This window comes from Aythya ferina (genome assembly GCF_964211825.1).
Source record: "Aythya ferina genome assembly, chromosome: 9".
NCBI classification, from domain to species: domain Eukaryota; kingdom Metazoa; phylum Chordata; class Aves; order Anseriformes; family Anatidae; genus Aythya; species Aythya ferina.
Genome location: NC_140305.1, coordinates 16,495,976 through 16,518,445, shown reverse-complemented (window position 1 = coordinate 16,518,445; position 22,470 = coordinate 16,495,976). Strand labels below are relative to the sequence as shown.

At 47.6% G+C, this 22,470-nt stretch overlaps 1 protein-coding gene across 8 annotated transcripts in view; it reads right to left on the bottom strand.

The window, feature by feature from the left end:
- Positions 1-996: 996 nt before the first annotated feature.
- The window catches only part of FGF12 (fibroblast growth factor 12), a 222,217-nt gene continuing 200,743 nt past the window's right edge, over positions 997-22,470 (bottom strand). For all 8 annotated transcript variants that reach the window (XM_084529518.1, XM_084529515.1, XM_084529517.1 and 5 more), the window contains 2 exons: positions 9,092-9,290; positions 997-1,343 (listed from right to left, as the gene is read on the bottom strand). In XM_084529518.1, the coding sequence (XP_084385644.1) occupies positions 1,225-1,343; positions 9,092-9,290 (318 nt within the window). In that variant the 3' untranslated portion in view covers positions 997-1,224. The remainder of the gene's footprint in view (positions 1,344-9,091; positions 9,291-22,470) is intronic.

Here is a 22,470-nt window from a genome sequence, read left to right as displayed (position 1 = left end):
ATTCTTGGTACCTGAGCCTGACTCAGAAGGGAAGATGGCAGCTCATGCCTTCCTCTGTGTTTTGAAGCGTGAGACCATACTTGTACCCGGGCTGCCACAGCATCTTGGAGCTTCCCTTCCTGCAACAGGCTTGGCTGGCGTGAGGCTTTGTGTTAGAGGGGTGTAGCCTAGGCTATGGGTGTAAAATGAGATGTGTGGAGCCTCTGCACACTGGCAGAAAGGGCAGCAGCTCCTCGCCCCCACGCTGCCCTGTACCCACCCACACCTTTGTCCTGGTGTTGCAGCCCCTGCCCCCCCCCACGCTGTGCATGGCTGCTCACTCCATCCCTCCTTCCCCTTTGCTCTAACTCGCCCCTAATAAATGTGATCATTTCATCCTGCAAAACCTGAAAAAACCATTTCTGAAACTCCCCTGGCAACTAAGACAGTAAAACAAGCCTATAAATATAAATAATTATGATAAAAAGGCATAAAAGGGCAGACGTGGGTCAAACGTACTCGCATAGTGACACAAGCAACAAATAACTGCACAGTGCTTGAATGTCGATGGAAAAGGCTGAATGCAGAGCTGCTAGGTTGTTGCCTGTAACTGTCAGACTCCTAATTCGGGCAGGCCATATTTTATTGATAGCAGAGCGAGCATAGCCATAATCCATCCCCACCGTTCCTGCTGTGTGAAAAATCCCATCCATCCCCAGGGAAACGGGAACGGCAACGGCAGTGGTGTGAACGTGAGGTGAAAGGATAAGACAGAAAGCACCGCCCTGGTGTGTGTTTCTTGCACATCATATGCTAAGTTCAATTTTCCAAAAGCTTTGTTTTATTTTTAAAGGTAACATCTTTATTATTATTATTATATTTATTAGTTGTTATTATTAATATTATGCAGAGATGAGATTTTTTTTCCCCCTTTGATCACAGAGCAAACAGTTTGCTTTTGAAAATGTTAATGGAGTCCTGATTTAAAACATTTTTTCTTCACTTTTTTTTGTGTGTGTGTGTGTGTGTGTTTTTCGTTTTGTTTTGTTTAAAACGTTGCAACAGGCAAGATCTGGGGTTCGGTTTCCTCGTCCTACACAAAGAAAGCTTCTTGAGTTCGGACTCCTAGCCACTACCGGTAGGTCCTGCCTTGCTCAGCTGTCGTCGTCTCAGTGTGGTTTCGCCAGGTGGGGTGGGAAGGTGGGTGGGAGGGGAGGAGCTGGAGGTAGGGAGGGTGTTTGTCAGCTATGTCGAGTCTTGGTTAACAACTTTGCCTCCATTCATGGTTGGTGTCCCTGAACTTTTTCTAGAGCGTCCTTGTTTTTCTCCAATTTCATGCAGCGATGGCTCTCTGTACATGCACACTGCAAACAGAAAAGACACCCGTTAACAGCCTGAAGTCACAAATGTCACTGACCAGAATGAATTAGTTCTTTGTATGTGGAACTGAAATTTTCAACCCAATACAAACACACACAGACTTAGGAAAACCCCAGCGACCCAGCAGTAGATCCTATTCTCAAGCAAGACCTGTTACCTGCCTTTGCTGCCACGCCAGATCCTCCCTCCTTATCTGGATTCTTCCAATGGCACAGACAGAAACAAGGGATTTCTGCTTTCTCACAGTTAAATCTTTCTAGGTTTCATGTGCTTTACTGATTTTTAGTATTAGATTCACATACATAAAATAAACATTCCAGTTCCCAGCATCAGCCAGCATCTCAGGATGCTAATACCATTTAATGACAGGTCCAAGAATTACCTGGTGCCCAGTCCTTAATCTCCAACACAACGTAACTGGTGTCTTGAATCAAAATCCCACCTTCATCTGGGCCATCTGGGTTTCCTGGGTGTTAAGCTCTGGATGTGGAAGTGGTGACTGAAGCCCATTTTGGTGCCTTCAGCCAAGCCCTGAGGTTTGCTCTCAGCACTTGTTATTTTTTTCTCTCTAAATCAACAGTCAGCCAAGACAAACGCTGTGAGCAGACACGTGGGGATGAGTTCAGTGACAGCAAGCCAGGAACCTTCCCAGCTCTGCACGGTCACCTGGCAGCGCCTGAGAACGCAGTGGCTGGAGGGCATCTTCTCTCCAGACGTGTGCCTCCAAACACGAACCTGCTGGAGCCTAGGCAGCGTCTGCCCAAGCCATGGCACATCCCCGTGCCCTGTGCGGCATCAAGCATTTGTCTAGCTCACCGCTGGGACTATGTCCTAGTGGCTGTCCTCGTGCCACGCGAGCTGTGCCAGACCAGGGGCAGGTGCTCACACCGAGAGGAGCAGCTCTGATGAGCTCATTGCAAATACCGAGGCGTTTCAAGGGCATGCACTTTGGAGTGGAGAACTTGAGATGGGTCCAGACTTTAAATCTCACGTCTGGATCTTTGCAAAAATTGGGAATGAAAGAACTGATTGCCTCCTCCTTCATTTTGTAACGCTGTCACAGCACAAACAACTGCCCGGAGCTCGAACACGGGGATAGAGCCCATCAGGTTTGGTTCCGGGTAATCAACAAGAACAAAATTTCAAAAATTATCTGAAGAAATGAAACAAATATGCCACGTATAGAAAAGCGATGTAAGCGTTTATATTTATAACCTCCCCCGATTTGCAAATAAATCCTGGCAATTAGAGGCAGGCTGCAAATGACATTATTGCTCTGCGTTTTACTCCTAGCTAGATAAACAGTTATAGCAGTGTGCAACAATACAGGACAGAGATAAAGTGCAGTCAACTGTGTATTAATAGGCGGGATATTGCACTGAATATATGAGCAGTGAAAAAATACGGCTTTTCCCATAGAGCATCTTTAACACAAAGCTTTCAAAGCAGTTTAAGCGCTAGCTGGGCCTCCCAACAAGTCTGGGAGGCAGGGGCTGCGCTGCAAACTGTTATTGCAGCATCATTATTTGACGAAAACGAGAAAAAGGAGAACACGAACAACTCAGCCCATGTCTCGGGGCCAGAATGAGCAATGCCAGCACCGCCGTCAGCTGCCCGGTGGGACCGCGCGGTCTGAGTGCTGCAGGGACAGCGCGGAGCCTGTCAGCAGCCTGCCAGCAGGACAGAAGTGAGCTCATGTCCCCTTTCGGCTGCTGAGCTGTCCCACACACCTTGGCATGTGTCCTTTGCCAACCCTGTGGCAGTGACTTTCCTGTTGTGCAAAGCGCTGACCTTATGGCTGCCCGAACTGCTGCTCCAGTGGCCTAGCACTGGACAGTAAGAGCTTAAAGAACTACGGGGAGAAAGTTAACAACTGAGAAAAATCTGTGCTCGTGTTCCCTTGTGGTTTCTTAGCCCAAGTGGTATGGTTTTTTGATGACACTGAGGCTGCACATCCCCTCTGAGCCTGACCTTGTGCTGTGACGTGATGCTTGCCCAAGGGGGCTGGGTTTTTGTGCTGGTGTTGCTCCAGAGCTGTCCCACACACAAAGTTGTGCCTCGAGTCCAGTGTCGGCTTCACCCTGACCTCTCTGGTCCCAGGCTGGAGCTTGAGGCACCTGGGTGGGCTTTTCCCCCAGGCAGTTTCTCACATGGAAGTCGTCTTCCCAGTCCCAGTTCCCCCACATGCCCAAAGAATCACAGAGAAATTCAAGCCATAGTTTGGGATTTTGCATCTACACTGGCCCACAACTCAGGCTGCAGAAGTAAACAACATGTGCAACAGAAAAATAAAGAAACCCTGTATCTAGCAAGCAAATAAGGCAGGAATTTGATATTTATCTTCCCGTCTAGCAGGTGATACAAGTGCTGACAAGGGTCCTGGCTGGAGGCTGCTCACACTGTGCTTTCCAGCCAGCGCTGTTAAAGCCTCAGCACAAGACAGGCTGTGCCAACAGGCCATGCCAGGAAATCCACAGCAGCACGGGACCGGCGTGTTGTCAGCATTTAGCTACCCCTATGGTATGAGGGTACGCAGCATTTGTACAGCCTCACGTACCAAATATTGCCTGGACAGTCTCAAAAGGCTTCTGCACACACGCTGAGCTGCAGCTTCTACTCCACGGTGACTGCAAACCTGTGTGCACGGCAGCAGCCCGGTGTGCGTACGGCCCCAGGAGGGGATGCACGTGGACGGGTGCCCGCGGGGCTTTGAGGCTGGGGTGACACATTGTGCAACACGAGCTCTTGGCCTGCAGTTTGTTACTCCCTGTGCTGGGAAAGCTGGAGCGTGACTCACACGCGGAGCTGTTCGGCACCGACCCGGGAGGGGATATGTTTGCAAATGGCCTGCCGTGCATGTCCAGATTTTCCCAGCTTCAAACTAAATCCTTGTGGTTCAGGACCACCAGCCCTCACTGACGGGTGAGTTTGGGGTCCCTGTGTGTGTGTAGGAACACGCTGCCCCCGTCCCCTGCATCGAGGTGAAGCAGCAGCAGCGTGGCAGGTGGCATGCCGGGACACCGGGGAGGGCTGTGGCTCTGCAGAGCGCCAGGCAGCTCTGGCAGGATGAGCAATTAGGCTAGAACAAGGCTCCCCTCCCTGCTTTGCCTTGCTTCTCCCACCCACCCACACCCACACACCAAGCCAAATACAGCCCTTAATGTCTGGAAACCAAGCTAATGCTTTGGAGCTTCAATCAGATAATCAGCTCCTATGTCCCAGATTCTAATCAACACATCCATATTCATGCTGTAACTGGAAAGCGCCGTGAGCCTGATCCGCGGTGCAGCCACGGGTGTAAATGGCAGGGGGAGAGCGGGGCCATGCCCCCGGCTGCTGCTTGCAGCTCTCGGTTCTCTGCCTCCCCGGGACCCAGCAGTGCCTGCCTTTGGCATGCCCAGGAAATAATTCTGCTAGCAGTTCAGCAGGAAGGGGGCTGTGGGTACAAGCAAGGGAGAAGGGGAAGGCGAGGAGCATCCTTCCCAAAGGTCAAGGCACAGAGAGGCTGCCTGTCACCCAGGAACACACGAATCCCCCATCTGCATGCTGGCACAGGGTCCCAGCCTCATTTCTGCTTCCCAAGCCTGGCACTGGCACAGCACCCACATGGTGAAACTGAATTCACCCCGTGTGGTCTCCCTGGGCATCAGGGGCTGGCTGCGTTAGGGAGGTACCCAAGCCCTAGGGAGCTGGGAGGAGCTGATTTTTCCACATTGCCACTCAGCAGGCGGGTGGGCAGCCCTGTGGGATCACGGCCTGGCCCCGTGGCATCCTCAGCAGCCCGGCCTCTTCCCCTCAGTGGCTGCCACCGCCCCGGGTGTCACTCTGCAGCAGCAGGAGGCCACGGCGGCCGCATTAGCTACTGCTCCGGTGGAGGGAATTAATTGTCTGAGCAACAGCTAGGGGCAGGAGGGAGCGGGTGATTATGCACCCTCGTTTTCTGCCTCTAATTACCGTATTCCAAACCCAGGCCCAGCTGATGCATTTCAGAGGCGTTTGAGCTTGCGGCTCCCCAGCTGCTAAACGTGCAGGGTGCTGCCAGATGGAGTCGGTTTGTTCAGGTAAGGAGCACGGCACAGGATGACAAAAAGCCAAGCAAAAGCGTGGGTAAAATACATTGCCTTTGCCCTCTAATAAGATGATTAGAAGTTTGATAGATGAACAAATGAGCTAGTGTGGGACAGAAAACATACCACAGCCTGTCTGCCTGAGAGGCAGACGCAGAAGAGGAGCTGTGTTTAGCACAGTGAGTGTTGTGGTGTCTTTCCTTTTTTTTTTTTAATTAAAAAAAAAAAAAAGAGCACTTCTAGGATTTTGTGTAGATTAAGGTGTGATCTCTTTAAAGTGTTTTTGTTAGGCCTACAGCATCTTCCTACTCAGCAGTGTCTTGCATTTCTTTGCAACACCTGAAGACTCCACTTTACCAGAACTGGGATGTTGTCTCCGCAGAAAACACACCAGGAAGGATCTGGCAGCTGTTCTTTGTGTGTGGATATCCATCAGTGGCAGTAGATGGCTCAGATTAGTCACTACCAGGTCACCTTCCTGATACCTGTCCAAGTCACAAGGGCTGAGGCACCGTGAATTTGGATTTCGGGGCAGCTCTGCTGACTCAGAGGGAGTACGAGTCATCTTCTGCTTTCTGTGGCCAGATTTGCCACCCCAGGTATATCCTGCTTTGGGCCAGGTGAGAGATGAACTGACACGTAGCTCTTTTGAGAGAACAGGCTGGAAGTGATGTCTTCAAGGAAATTAAATAAAAACAGCAGAGCACATCCACAATAAGCATCTGATCAAATTCTTACTCGAATGACTGGAAAAGCCTCCCATTATTTGAGGTGGGCTTAGATACGGAAATGAACAAGAGGCACCATGGATAGAAGTGTTTGTCCAGCACTAATCACTACAGACACTTAAAGAGATTGAAATTGCTTTAAAAGATTACTTGGTGTCCAAGTGACAATTATACTCAAGCTAATTTCTTGTGCAGTCTGGTTCAATCTATATGTCTGCACTTTAAAGGCTCATTTAGCTCGAATGATCAGTGATCAGAAATAAAAATATCAAAAGAAATGTGTTGCGTATGTATGTTTTTAACCAAAAGTGGCCCCACACAGTACATTAACTGCTGCCTGCCAGGCTGTTTGCCTTGGCTTTGCCTGTGCACAGATGGGAGAGGAACTTAACGCTTCCCCTGTTGTTACTTAGGAAGGTTTTTTTGTGCTTTTATATTGATTAAGCTTGGTGCGACTCTCAAAAACAAACAAGCAAATCCTACCTACACTAAACCAAAAGCAACCCCTCCTACCGACCGAGCACAAAAACCTTTCTAGTCGCTTTTGCTCAGAGCAGCTCCAGCATCCTGACAATCTACTGGAGACAAAGCGACCTGTGGGATTAGCACAGCATAAAGCTGTGGCTGGGATAGGTAACACACACAGGTACTGCTGCATGTATACATATGCACATACATAAATGTGGTCCTTAGAAGTTACCTGGGAGGATATTCCATAGTTATATTTATTAGTTTATTGACCATTTGCAATTCTGAGGGAAGGACTCTGAATTCAGAAAGCAGTACGGAGCAACAGGCTTCAAGTGAGCTCCGTGAGCACTCCGGCCTTTCTTGTTTCCTTTTCCTGCAAAGGTTCCCTTCCCTGAGCTGCTGTGTATTTTTTCTGCACGTGGCAAATGACTGGGAAGTTTCAGCTCAGAGATGATTGCCACTGGAGTGGTGGGTGAAGCGATTCCTGGCAGTGCACGCACCTCTCTTTCCCGAGGGACACGATCCCCAGGCACAGTTACCCTGCCAGCCACCACGGTGCAGTATTAATGCGAACCCAAACCCGGGTGCGTGCTGCGGGTCCAGGCTGGGAAGTGCTGGCCTGAATAAGCAGCAGAGCTCACACGCTGGGACATGCCACGGCGCTCAGCAAAAGGGATGTGCACATACAGCAGGGGAGTGCTTCAAATGCTTCCTTCAAGTCATGTCAAAGAGAAAGATGCTGCTAAAGCAGGGAAGGAATTGCCCCCGTTCTGTAACATCTCTGCTTGCAAGCTCTGCTCACGGAGACTTTGATGGATGCGGCACCGCCGCGTCACGTGGAGCTGAGCTTTACTCCAGCCCTCCCCACAACCCTCTGCTACCTACAATGAATCTTGGGCTTGGGAACGGAGTCCTCCTGCTGGAGTCACAGCCCCAGACAGCTGAATGCTTTGGGAAGCTGACACGTGCCTCAGCTTGGGCGGCTGCCAGCTCTTTGATGCAGCAGTGCTCGCAGAGGCTGCCTGCAAAGCGTGTGGAGGAGGGAAGGGGTGGAGGAGCCCTTAATTTGGCTGCCAACTTCCAAAGTGCTCGCTCGCTCGGGAGGTTATGTGACAGCTGTGATTGAAGCGAGCGTGGGAGGAGGCAACTGCAGGAAAGGGAAGCTCTCGGGCTGGGCTGGGTTTTTCAAAATGAAAGCCGGAGAGGCATTTGCTGCAATGAGAACTCCGCTGCGGGTCAAGCACCTCTATTATGGCAAGTCTTCCTGCACGGAGAGCCCCAGGAATGGCCTAATTTAATGCATGCAGAAGACAACTATTGAGCCATTCAACAGACTGATGCACGCTGCATCAAAAAAGAAATCTGGATTCAAAGGAACCCACTGATCGGTGCCAACACGCAGCCAGGCAGCAAAGAAATACCAGAAGGAGCTGGAAACCCAGCTGGGAAAGCTAGCACTTGCAGAAGCCTCTCCTCCCGCCCAAGGCAGGAGAGGAGGAGACGGAAGAGAAGCTGGTGACCAACCTCATGTCTGAAACAGGTCCTGTTCCTCAGCAAAACTCCAAGTGGGCTTAGGGAGTGAGTCTCCCTGGTGCCTCAGATAAACAAGAAAAGGCTCCTGGCTGCAGAAAAAATAATGAGCACCAGCTCAGGAAAAGCATGCTTGTGCCACTCTCTGTTCTTCCACCACCTCCATCTTCTGCACAAAGGCTGCAGATACCCTGTGAATGCTGAGCTCCATTTCTCTTGAATTTCCGAGCAACAGGAAAAGGATGTTTGCTTGTTTCAAAAATCAAGTTAATACCTGTTAAGGACTAGGCTTACCGCACTACTTCTCCCCATTTGCCAGTTCCCAGCCCATTAAAAAAGGTAATGGCAGGAGCCTGTGGCACGCTTCAGTAGTGTACAGTCAGCAGTAGCAGGAGGGCTAAAAATCAGCTCCACTATTTCCACTGAAGCCTCATGATGTGAGGAAGACGTGGTGTGAGAGCATCTCATCCAACTTTGGACATCTATGATAAAGTTTTCTCTACCCCCTGTGACGTACTAGGCTGTCTTTACATACAGGAAAAAACATGAGCACCTGTAGGTTGAAACCATCTTAGACTAGATGCATTAGAGTCACTAGATTCCTTTGTTGGAGAAGTTGGATTCCTTTTAAACTTCTGAGTGAGCAAGGGCAGCTTTCCCTTCCCAGTAACTTCTCATATAGCTGGGTTTTTAAACTCATCCTTTAGCAAGCCAAAGCTGAGAAGCTTTTATGGGATGATGTGTGGAGTTCATTCATACAGGAAAGAAAGCAGGTGAAGCACTAAGAGTGCAGCCCAGCACCCCTCTGAAACTTTACAACCATCACCCTTGCTTTCTGGTCTTGCTCCCCAACACCCCCATCCACACAGCCCCAAATCTGCATCTGCAAACTCAACCACCCTCCACACCACAACGATGGAGGGAGAGGTTCCATACCTTCAATGGGTTTGGGTACAAAATGTGATGAGGGTTTGGTTTTTTTCACCCGGTTTCCCTTCATAATTTGACCTTCTTTATTGAGTCCCAGGAACCACGCTCGTCCGGATTCTTGCTGCCGGTACAGCGTGGAAGAATAAATAACGTAGTAGTTTTCAAAGACAGATTCTTTAAATTTGCACTCTGGTGTGAAAACATCCTGCAGCGAGAGAGAGAGAGAGAGGGAGAGAGAGAAGAAAAAGCAATGGCAAGAATTAATCACTGATCTCCTAAATTAGGCATCGCTGAGTGATACATGGCGGTCACGCATTGCAGTTAACTTGACAATAGAAAACAACAGGCATCAGCAACACCAACTCCCAGCAACGATCCTCACCCAGAACACTCCCCACTGAAAGGGAAGGCTTTATTTCCCTGACAAGGCAGAGCTGTGGTATACCAAAACAAAACAAAAGTGAATGGGCTTGAAAAATGTGCAGGAAGTCAGGAATTTGTGTCCCGGTGAGCATGCAAACCCTGTCAGAGCAATGCCCTCGTTTGTGTGAGGTATCGTGAAGTGTGTATGTTCTCCCAGGTCTCATCAACAGGGATTTCGGCTGAAATAGTAAGCAAAAAACACGAGAGGTGAGAAGCAAAGACACAGCCCTGCTGCTCACTGCTACTCCTAGTGCCACCCCCAGCTTCGCTCTTACCTTCCCTGTGCTGGGTAAGAAATGTGCAATGGTCATTGTCTGAAACACTGAGGCTTCTTCAAATACTTATGGGCAAAAAGCAGCTTACCAGGGGCATTTAAGTGGATTTGGAGAACAAAACCAAGTAACCAACTTAGTTATTTTCAAAAGGGGCAGGAGGAGATGCTGGCACAACGCCCGCACATCTTTCAATAAAGATAAAGAATAATGATAACAATCAAAGACCAACAGAGAAGTCATTTCAAACATACTCAATATCGAAGGATTTCTTCAGATACAGAGAACTGGTCTCTGACCTGCCCAGGAGCAGACCACAGGGGCTGTCCCAGCTGCCTCCTGAGCCTGCTGCCTGGGGGTGGCTGTGCCCAGCTGGAGAGGAAAACTTGCCGTCTCTCACAAACTTCTCCAGATTTTAAAAACGGGGAAATAATATTAAGACTCTGAAAAGAGCTGGCTGGCCAGGGGGCTCCAGCAATGGGCTCCCAGCCCTTCACAGTCAGACACAGTTATTGGTCTGAGACGTGTTTTTCCCAGACTTCAATGAAAATTCTTCCTGTCCAAATGAATGCTTCCACTGGGTTCCTTAAAACGATGATATTATTGAGAAAAAATAAAAAAGAGAAAGAAAAAAACCTCAAACTACAATGAATAAGCATTTCTCAAGAAAAAAAATGTTTTATCAATTAAAATCTTATTCTGCAGGAGCCAGACAAGGCGTCTCAGAGCCCCGTGTGTGCAGGCGGGCGCTGTTACAGGCACGCGATGCGTTCCCAACCCCTCACCACTCAGGTTCCTGCACCCTTCCTAATGGAAAATCCATGACCAATGTCTGAGCGAAGCACCTGGAGTAATGCCACGTATTTACTGCAGACCTCATTTGAAGAGTGAACATTTTGAACACTCAGCAACCCTCAGGCGTGTATTCCCCCGTGCCCTGGGGGTTATATAAAGTGCTGCTGGTCCGACAATAAATCCCGTGTGCAGCAGACCTGCGCAGCCAGGCGGGCTTCAAACCACAGCAGATAAAGTGCAGCAGAAAGCGCAGAGCTGGGCTGCACATGTGAAGCTTGCATCCATCACCACCACAGAGATAAAACCTCTTTCAGCCCAATGGGTCATTTTGCCCTATCCCTGGGAGCCTTCCTCGCTGGAGGAATAAATATTTTAGGCTGAGGGAGTGAAGCAAGTTGAGAGAGAACCGGATGACTTAGAGCACTAGGAAGTGGTGTTTGAAGTAGCTTCCCCAAAGATCAGTGTTTGAGCACTCCTCAAATCCACTCCTTATCTCCAAGCTTCACCTGGCCTCAGAAGAGGTGGCTCGGGCAGTTTGCAGCCCAAGTCCTCCCTGCTCTGCCCAGCAGCAAAGCCTATGGTGGGAGCACCTCTACAAGCAGAGTTCATATCTCAGTCCCTTTTCCCAAGCTGTAGGTACTCCACCAACACAAACATCTCAATAATACTCCCCTTAGGAGGTCTGAAAAGTTTTTCTCCGGGGAGGGGTGGCTACCAAAACTCACCCAAAACAAGCAGCGTAATGATGTTATTTTAAAGCAGATTTATTTAAAGGCATCAATTTATTGAAGATATAAAAAATAAAGCAAAAATAGTACCTGTCCAACTGTTTCTGTGAGTTCCCTGGTCAGTTCCTCGTCCCCCCCAATTCACCTGACAGATAGCTACAGACACTAACCACGGCACCACCACCAAAAGCTTTCCAGCTCTCTAAATTAGGCAGCTTTAGAAAACCCATAGATTTGACAGCTAAATTCTAGTAAAATAATGCCTTTTTATGCACTATTATTATCTTTCTTATTACACGTACCACACCAGTAGCAACAACTAGATCCCACTGTCCCCCAGCACAATTCCTCCTACTGCCAAACCAGCAGTCCCTGGGCTCTGTGCAGGTTCCAGCTCCAGAAATCTTCGGCATAGCAACTGCCGTGTGAGGACCTGACACAAAACCCAAGGGGATGGCGATGGAAAAGCACGTCACAGACAAGAGAGGAGACGGGCAAGCAGGACACAGAGCACTCTTCCAAGCACTGGGGATATTTGGTGTGTCCTCTAAACCTATTTACCATGAAAACCCTTATAGTTTTCTTCAATATCTTCTTGGTGGCCCATGTCAAGCCTTCCAAGCTTACCAGGCCCAGCTGTCACGTCACTTGGTTCCCGCCCATGTCTCTTGCTCTGTGGCATCTCATAACAGAAGGCTATTGGGATATGAATGGTGGAACCTCTCTACAAGCTTTGCTGTCAAAATTCGTTGTGGCAAAGATGCCAGGCCAGGTGGGACACGCTGTCAGTTGTCTTGTGCTGAGAACTGGGAAGGAAGAGCAGAGCGCAGGTGGGCAGATCAGGCTGCACGCTAACCAAGCTCCGAGCAGCAACTGCTGCACAGGCTGAAATCAGAGACACCTGAAGGTGTTTGTGGAAAACCACTGAGTTATTAGCCAAATCTCTGCTGGTTGTTTTGCTTTTTAAACTGATCTCAGTGTTGATGAAATGTGCTAGATGGGAAGACCCGCAATGCAATATTTTCTCAGCATCACACAGACACAGGGTGGGTAAAAACAGCAGAAGGACCCTCAGGCTGTGTCCCCCACATGCCTCTGACAAGCCATAAGGACATCCTCCTCCACAATTAATGCTGTGATGAGCCCTGGGGTCAGCAGCACCCACTTCGCTCTCTCGCTTGGCGCAGGGACCTTTCAAAACAGGCTGATTGCAAACCCCACTCAATTATTTTCCCAACTCCCTACTTGATAGAAATAACATGACCAGGTACAGATGGCTTCATCTTTTAATCATCAGCCTTTTGCAGTCTTTAAACACAGAAATAAATCGTGCCTCTGTTTCCTGTACCAGCTCCACAGCGCTCTTCAACCCTTGGCAGCACCATCCTGAACCCGGCTCACTCAGAAGAGCTGTCAGTTCTCCTCATCAAAGAGTGGGGTTGTGACTTGGAGAAAAAATAAACCCATTTGTCTGTTTTATCTTCATGCCGAATATGTATTTTTTGACTAAATTATCTTTGGATAGAAAGAAAATAAATACATTTATTTGTTCACTATATGGATTTAGAGCTTGAGGCGTTTTGTTAAATGTCTCTAGATGTTACTGAAAATGATTTGAAAAAGCAGATCTTTTTTTTTTTTAATTGTTAAACTAAAAACTTGTGTGAAATACTTGTAAAAGAGATGTTAGCCATTTACATGCCAAATGATTAGCATCTGCCTCCAACTTGTTTTCAGTATCTCAACACAACCCCTTGAACAAAAGGCCGTTCCGGTACGGCACAGTAATGAGATTTGCTTTCAGAAACAAACACGGGGCTGCTCTGTGCCAACTCCAGTTTTATTGGAAATCGGAAATGGCACAGTTTGGAAAAAAAACAAAGTCAAATGGCAGCTATCACACAGAAAATCAGAGACTACATTCAATGGCATTTTGAATCGAAGAAGGGAGCCAAATGGATGTAACTGGCATTTTGTTGTGTTTTTTTCCAGTGCATCAGACCTGCTCAGGGAGGGTGTAAGGTACCACAGTTTGCCCCAAAAGCTATTTCTATTTTAGAAAAGCAAGATGTTTAATTTTCCTTGATCCCTGTAGTGTCTCCTGCCATTTGCATATGGAAATGTGGTTGGGATTTCCAGGCCTGAGCCATCTTCTGTATCACGTGAGCCAGTCTGGTCCTTTGGAGAGGTGTCAGGAGCAGCTCGCTGCCTCTGTCCCCAATCCTGCCATGGGCTGGGGGGATCTGTGAAGGACAGACTTTTTCTAATCTAACTCAGCTTTCACCTGCTGTGGTCTGGTAAGTCTATCCCAGCTTAGCTTTGAGCAAAACAAGTTCGGTTGGACTCTCCTTTGCACGTCTGTGAAGACGGAGAAGCTCCACAAGACACTGGTGGAGAAACATTGCTGTCAGACCCTTGGACACGATGCTTCAGGAGGCACAGGGCATTCCAGGGATGCTCAGCCACCCTTGGACATCTTTGCTCCTTTAAAAAAATGCCAGTCCAATGGAGTCACAGCCCTGGAGCTGCTCCAAGCAAGCAAAGTGCTGGCCCCTGCCCATATCAGGCTGGGGGCATCGCCTCTGCCGGCACCCTGAGCGTCCTCAGCTGGGAGTGCATACAGGGCCCCCCGGTATGCATTTGCCCCTTGCTTTGTTTGGGCCAAGCTCTGAGCAGCAAAGCCCTGCTGTCCCCAGAGCATGGCAGGAATGGTGACAGGCAGCAGGAAGGCTGTCACTGGCTGTCGTACCCAAACCCAGCTGCGCTCTCAGCATCCCCCAGGACTGAGCCACTTGTTTGTATGGCCTGTCATTTCCCTACAAACATCCTCAAAATTGCCAAATAAATAAATAAAGATCTTTTTATATATATATTTTTTTTCCTGAAGATGTCCTTTTATTATAACCCAAAGGAGAACAGCAAATATACACATCCACACGCAAACCTAATGACTTAATAAATTTAGTCACTGAAACGAGCGGCAATAAAAGAAAAAGCCTATTCTGCAAGTAGTTTGTGCCACAGTTTAGGGAAGGGATGTTAATTATGAGCGTTGAAATATCTAACTAACATACTCCCAGAGTAACAGTTTTTCTTTGTTTACAGCACTTACGGGTTTCTCTTTTATGTTCTGCACAATTACTGAGCCGGATCTTCCGATGGGATAAAAGCAGCGAACGGCACCAGAGCCCCTGGCACGGCAGCAGCTCCCTCCCAGAGAATGAGGCTCGGGGTATTTACCGGTGCTAGTGGTAACAGGTAGGAGTTCAGCAAGTCAATTAAAACGTATTAAGGAGCTCCTAGTAAATAGGGAATCATAAATACGATGACAGCTGTCAGCAACCAGAGCAGGGTTTAATCTGCATCCCTTCGATGCCAACAGCACTGAGAAGTTCACCGTCTGTACCGATGCCCATAGATCTGTGTGGATAAAGACACTGGCTTCTCAGAGACCCGTGGGCTGCCAGAGGAAAATGTAAGTGCCCACAAACCTCATCCCAAAGTGCCTGTTGCTGTCCTGGTTCCTAGGACAGGGCTTTCGCCATGTAGGTCCCGTGCACAGGCTAAGCCCCCTGCAGCCCACAGCAGCACCCCCCAGGCACTGATGCCCTGCGTAGAGCCCGCTGGCTGAGCTCAGCGTCCTCCTGCTCAGTGTAGCTTCCTCCATGGCCCAGGGCTGCATCTGTCTGGAAATGCTTGGAAATAATTGTAGCTGAGCTCTCCTGGCACGTGATCAGGAACCGCAAAACTGCATCCAAACTGTACATCTCATCACATCTTTGTCCAGATGGCAGGTGATATTCTACTGTTCACACTCCACTTTTCCTCCCCCTTCTAGCTCCATGAGAGATTGGTGACAAGTCTTCCTGGTGGCCTTTTACAAGTAGGAGAGAGCAGATATGTTTTAAAATAACAAGCTGCTACATGGGAGCGCACAGCCCTGCTGCAGAGCACAGACTCACTTGATGAGACAATATGGTTATCTCCTAGTATTTTGACTCTGCCTGAGCCATCTGTGGGTTGGAGGGAACACATTTTCAAATAAATCACCATCCGTGGCAGGTCCAGTCCCCAGCAAGCCGGGAAGCAGCATTAACTAGCAATCCAACTTACCGCCCCTGGAAAATGTAACGATGAGGCTATTTACTCTCACTTTTGCAGGAACTGTCTGTGCCCAGGGTACATACTTGGTGTGTTGGCTTCATTATAAAACAGCAAAGCCTGTGGTGGAGCGCAGGTCTGCTAAGTCTCAGGAACTGCCCCAGCATTCCTTGGCAAAGGAATGGAGACAAAGGTGTGATTGCAGCTCATGGGGATGTGTCCGTGGTAACCCTGCAGCAGAGCAGCAAGGACATCTGCCTGGGCACGTGGCTGGGGATTGACCAAAACCCACTGAGGTTCTGCAAGAGATGCCGAGCTCCATTCTGCCCCGGCTAGCTGGTTGACTAAACTGAAATGAGTTCATATGGATCCACACGTGCCATGGTCTAGCATCAGGCTGCGAAGCAGATGAACCCTCTGAGTTTTTGAGATCCAAACTCGGACCCATCCATCCCACTGTACGTCAGGATTGTGTTCTTCTTTCAGCTCTTGGCCTGCTCATCACACAGACACATTTCTTCTAAACACTTTATAAAGTTAAAAATGCCTGGATTCATTGCTCTGGCCTTTGGCAGCTGCTCATGCAAACCTGATAGGAACACAGCTTTCAGTTTAATGAGTGCTGACAAGAACATAGCTCGGGACTGCTCTTCAAGTTGGGCTGCTCGCTTCCGTGCCTCCCTGGAGAGCCTGGGTAGGCTGGGGGAGAACACAGGTTCTGGGAGGCAGACCTGGTCTGTGTGCAGTTTAATCCAGGAAAGGCTGCACGCTGAGCAACTCGCAGATGGGACACACATAGAAAAGTCATGTATTTTGTCTGTTGTTCCACTTCTTGTTATTGATGGACCCCAAAATCAAATTTGTGGTTGGATGGAATAAATTTTCATCCTTTCTTTTTAAAACATTAGGTACATTTGGATTTTATTTTTATTTTTTTTTTCTTTTCTTTAATTTTGGATCTAATTTCAAGGTGGAATTGTGAAGTCTTTCAAAATGTGGAGCTGGTAAGAACTGGAGCAGTGATCACAGCATACATGGCTCATTCACATGGCACCTGGCCCATCCAGCCCAGCACCACTCTTCTAGAAAAGCAACTGCTTCCTACCAGAGGGGTTTTCTGACAGCACCGTCTCTGGTATCGCACTCCTGGCAGCTTGGAGATCTGGTGAAACCCCAGGATCATTTATAATCTAGGAATCCCACATTATCTATTGTCTTCTCTACATTCTGTTTTCCCAACAAAGTGTCTGGAATTGGTAACGCTGCTATTGGCTCTGCTTCCTCCAAAGCAGTACCCAGAAATACATCTTTGCATTCAGAGATAATGATCATGAGACAAGATGGGACAAGATGAAGATATGTTAGTTGCATACAAGAAAAACAGATTTCCTAAATTAGCATCACACTGCCTCATCTGCTAAAGCTTGAAATAACCATGAAGAAAAATAATAATGTAAGAACCCCAGAAGCACGGCCAGATGGGCTGCTTTGGACCTGTCATCTCTCCATAGGGCCACAGAGAGTTTCTTGGCATTCATTTCAGCCTGAGTGCAGGGCACAATGAATTGACTTGTGGCCTTTGGTCACTTTTGCAATATTGCTATGTTTATTTCCGTTGACAGTAATAACAACAATATATAAACTAAAATAATGATTATGTATTTTTAAACATGACACCATTTTGTTCTGATATACAAAAGGAACCTCTGATTGGAAAACTAGCAGTAAGTATTAGATTTATCATATTGTTATTGATATTTAAATTATCCTCAGAGGCTCAAACCACAGCAGGAGCACTTCGGGCATTTAATAAAAACACCCTTGCCATAACAAGAGGAAGGGAAGCCCATTTATTTCCTACATTTTTTGTGCAGAGATTCCAAGCACTGAAAGACCAGGCAGTTTGCTGAGTGCTCTGTAAAACCAGAGGTGGCAGAGCTAGCGAAGAAACTTATTTCCCCTGGGTTCCAGTTCATTTTCTTAGGCAAAGGTCCTCTCTTTCTTGTATAAATGAAGTAATACAGCTATAACAACATCGGGGAGAACGGGACCATGAGCAAGCCCCCGGTCTTGTAAGACAGTCTCCTGTGGACGGTGCTTCAGCATGCCGACAGAGCCCAGCCTGCCCTTGCCCCCGTGGCACACCGAGCACAGGTCCAAAGAAAAAACCAAAGGCCCAATTTTCTGTGCAGTTCGCTTTTTGGAGTAACACATCACGTGGGCAGCAGATAAGAGACTTGCCGAGGAGCTCGCCGGGCCTATGACAAGTGTAAGCTGGTGACACACCGAGATAGCCTCCTGGCTTTGACTCCTACACTCCAACCGCAAGGCCGGGTGGAAACACAGCACACCGACACGCTCCCTGTCTGCTCCAGTGCTGGGAAGATCTCTCCTGCATTAAACCAATTTCAGAGCTGTCACAACCAGGGCTGGAAATTCAATTTCTTTGCCGCTAAAACTTCCATCCTGAAAATGAGAGGTGCTAGATTATGAATATTTTGACAGCTTCCTGACAGGGTGGCTACACCCGGCCAATTAACCATGGGCCCTGCGGTCTGAAGCATCAGCTGAGGTTGGGGTGAGCTGGTGTTGGACAGGCTGGATCTCCCAGCCAAACAGAAATGTTATGAAGTGTGAATATTCATGTGGCTTTTGCCTCCCCCTCGTTACAGCTGCTGCAGCGCCTACGCAGAGAAAAGGAAAGGTTCATGGTGTGTTCTTGGGAGGAGGCCAGCTCTGCTGCCCACCAGGAGGGCCGAAGGGAACCCACCAAGATCTCCGCCTCAAAGCCTACACCTCCGCATGGTTTCTGATAACCAAGCCAGAAAAAAGGAAAAAAAAAAGTAAATAGTGCCTCCCTAAAACCTGTCAGGATTACCCTATGGTCTCTGCCCTGTCTCTGCTGAGGCTGCTCTGGTTGCAGCCAAGCAAACCACGTGCCCAACGCTTCAAATCCCTCTGCTCATCATCCAGAGCACCAGTGAAGGTGGATACATGCTGCAAAGGCAGATTGTGAAGAGGGGCTGCAGGTTCATTTCTGCTGGTCCTGAGCATCATTTACAGCCAGTGGAGGAAGTTTGCTGGTGAGCATCTATCCTGTAACTGAGGCACTGGACTTCAATTTCTGACAGCAGACTCCTCTGCTGCTCCTGAGTCCTCCAGACTCTGTGTCCTTGAGCCAGACGCTTTGGGCTACCGCCTCATCTAAAATTCTTTAGGTTGCTCATTGTGTATGAAAAGCCTGTCTCTGGCTGCATACAATAGAAGCATATTCAGCCCGAGGAATGAATGAGACTCCAGCTCCTCAGAACATTTTTGGGAGAGAGAGAATGAGACGAGAAAGAAAGTGTTTGGCATGAAACGCAGACAGCCCTTTGTTCATCTATTTCCTGGGAAGTCAGAAAATCAGCCAACTCTGCTGTGATAGAAATCCCATCCACAGATTGACCACAGTATCTCTGCTTAGCCTGAAAGAGCTGACAAATCCCACAGCCCAGAACAACTTTACAGAGAAGACCAGGCCTATTTATACCTTGAATGGATTTCCATGATACGTATGTGCTGACAGCCTGAGTTATTATTATTATTTTTTCTGTTACTTTCATTTTAATGTGAATAACTTATGGACAATGCACAAACATTTTGAATGGACCCAAACTATGGCACAGCTTAGATCTGCTTGTTCAGTGCAGGCAGCCAAGTGACCCATTGTAGCCGACTCTTTGCTTCCCAGGAATCAGACAGATGGAAGTGTATCGTTAGGGATTTTGTAGCAGTGGCTATAGTGAAATTTTTCACTCTGTTGCACACTTTGCTAGAGAACTCAGATTAGCTTTGGCATCTGATCCTGTTCAGAAGCCAACTAATGACTGCAACTTCCAATCTAAGATAATATAGTCACTCTAGAGAGAGTAATATAATACAGCAACTCTATTTGGCACAATGCACGGTAAAGCAGGAGATCATTTTACTGTGTTACTAATATATAGAAGACTCTGCAACTGTTTTTAAATTATATGACCCAAAACACATCAACAAAGCAATCCAGTATTAAAAATTGGTTATCTCCTATTTGTAGCTCCTTACTGCAGCACACTCTCAGTGAGATCTAGGGTTTGCCATCAGCTCTGTGAACATTTCATTTAGGTTTACGGGCTCCGTGTTTACAATGCAGGACTGAATGGGTAGTGTGAAAGTGCTGGTGGCGAGGACCCAACATATCGCCCTGTGCATGTTTCAGGATGGGTTCAGTTGCTCATCTGCCACCTAGTCCCATGGCATAAACATCGGGCACATTAGAGGCTGTCCTGGGGGGTTACGCTTCAGTTTGCCTGCATCCGAAAGGAGCCAAGTTTGCACAGCCTCAGATCACTCTGTGACACGAACCACAGAGCAGCATGTGAGTGCAATTCGGAGATTTGCTCCAGAAGTGCACTCCTGATCTAACTAAAACACTGATCCCAGAGAAGGCTGGGATGGTTGCCTTACTGCAACAGGGTATAATATAGTGGGCATGTGATGGATGTGAAATGTCAGCACACTTCTTGCACACCGTATGTCCTTTAGAGGAGCTGGGGGCCCTGTGTGCCCATTGGGAAAACAGGGAAGTAAGGAGTGTGCGGCAAGCTAGGTGGTGGTTGCACACAAGGTCCCCTTCTCCTGCAGTGTGGGGTTTGCACTTCAAGTTGTTCCTTTGTCATCTGAAATGCCTCACTGGGGGTAAGAACAAGAAGCCTTCCAAAAAAGCACTTGCCACCAACATCCACTACAAGAAATAGCCCCATTAGCAGTAATAACAGAAAAGTCGTTTGTTGAGCCTGCCTATTTCAATCCCAGTACACTGCTTGCAGGAAGCTAGAAGCTGACTACATGTCACAGCTGGGTCCTTCAGAGGTCTGAAAATACTCTTTTTGTCACAATAAGTTTAAAAAAATATCTAGTTGATCTGTTCTAACAAACAGGTTAGGAAGAGGAAGAAATGCTCAGGGCTGTCCTGACCATATCACTGGAGAGAAATGTATCCTTACCTGCTTTGGTTGTTTTTTTGTGTGCTAGCCCAGAACAGGAGAAAAAAAAAGCCACGAAGGAGAAATCTTTTGCTCATTGACATAACAGTCCCGTCTCAATATCCACAATATTTCATAGTTTTCATATGTTTTCATTGACACTAAATCCTGAATCATTAATGCAGCAACAAGAGCAGAATCAGATCCTCTACGAATCACTACAGCTGGACTACACATTCTGTTCAAGGAATAAACACTGACTCACAAATGTTTCAATTAAAATGGATATGATCACTTTCATAACAAGGGAAATGAAGGAGAAGATTAGAAGTCCTGTGGGAACATAACTGCTGGTGCTTGGAGCAAAAGACACCAAGATAACCTCAAGTCCCGAAGTGTCTGACTTAACTCATCCGAAGGCTGGGACTTCAGGCAAGCAAAATGATTTAGGAAAACCTTATTGTGTGATGGCTTATTTGTACTAATGGACCTGGACAGTCACTTGTGTCCCTATAGACTGGTGCTGGGCTCAGCAACAGGCACATGGTGTGCCACCCTGTTCAAAACTGTCACCCAGGGCAATGAACAGCGTAGCCACAAACCACTGTCAGCATATTTCACAACATGCAAGCAATGGGAAGGTGAAAACCTGTGAAGCAGAAATTCAATCAAGCAAGTGGGAGAATGCTTACAGAATCGTTGGACTTTATTTACTGGTTTTGCACTATTGCATCTCTACTGACCTAACTGAAGCGTATTAACGTGCTGCTAATATGCTCAGAAATACATACAGAAAGCCCGTGCACTTGGAGGAATGCAAAGAAAGCAACAGCACCATTGGGATCGTTTTACTTATAAGAGGGCAGTAAAAAAAAATAAGAGGCATGTGAGGCACAAAAGCAAAATAATGAGAGCTGTGAAATTTTACTTTTTAAGCCATAAAATATAACCTTTCAACTGACAAGGATGCTTTAAGAAGTCTGCTTGCTAAATTTAACTTTGATATTGAGAAGTCTTGTGTTTTGTTCTTTTTTTTTTTTTCTTCTTTTTCGTTAGCGTAAACTTGATAAAAAAAACGAGGCGCGATAATCCTGGTGCTACACGTTTTCAAAAGCCATTTTTTAGCTTTAGACTCTTCAGAGAGCGCAGATAACATTTGCATGGATACAAAGCCATTGCAGAAAGACTGTTCCTTAAGGGCAGAGCTGGCTGCAGGGTTTAATGTGATAGGAACTGAGATTCATAATCAGCAGCATTCGCATTAATAGCCATTAAATTATTTATTCATATCAGGCTCTGGAAGCCTGTAGGATGTCTAGGTTGTTCTGAAGGGCTCAACTCTCATAAACTCTGCTGCGTGCCTTCCTGTCAGTTACTGATCTGAGGGACATACCTTCATTTTCACAAGGCTTGGGATCTGCTGATGCCTCCAGCGCAGCCGGAATGAATGAGCAGGCAGAGTGCAAGGGCTCCCTGAATTATTTGATCCAGTCCTTGCCAGGGCCCACCGATTCTCACCAAAGCTCCACAATATCTATAACCCTCTGATTTCTTTTCCCGACAATTCATACTGCAAGGCTTTTTCAGAAGCCCACTGCTGCAGGTTGTTTCTGGGTGTACTCTCCTTCCTCTACTGAAAATAACTTACCAAACAGCCCTCAAATCTTGCCTGTGAGGCCAGAGGAACAAGCAGCAGGGTCACAGAAACTAACCTGAGCTGCAAAAGATGCCAACGAGGTAGTACTTTGCCCTAAAGCATTCTCCCCCTTTTTTCCCCCCACGCTTGTGTCCTGAGCACCACTGCTGACCTTGATCCATTTAAATACCTCTCTAACAAAATTATGCTGTAGTAGCATGTAATTATGCAATCAAGTAACGAGCTATGGCTTTGCTCTTGGTCTTGCACACAAAGCCACCTTTGAAGAGGGCGATAAAAAGGGCAATTATTGCGAAAGGCCAAAGCAGCCCTGGGTACCCATTACCAGGCACGATGCAGGGGACGTGTGCTCACGACTGGCATGCTAAGCTGCTCCTGTGGACACCCACCTAACCCAGCACAG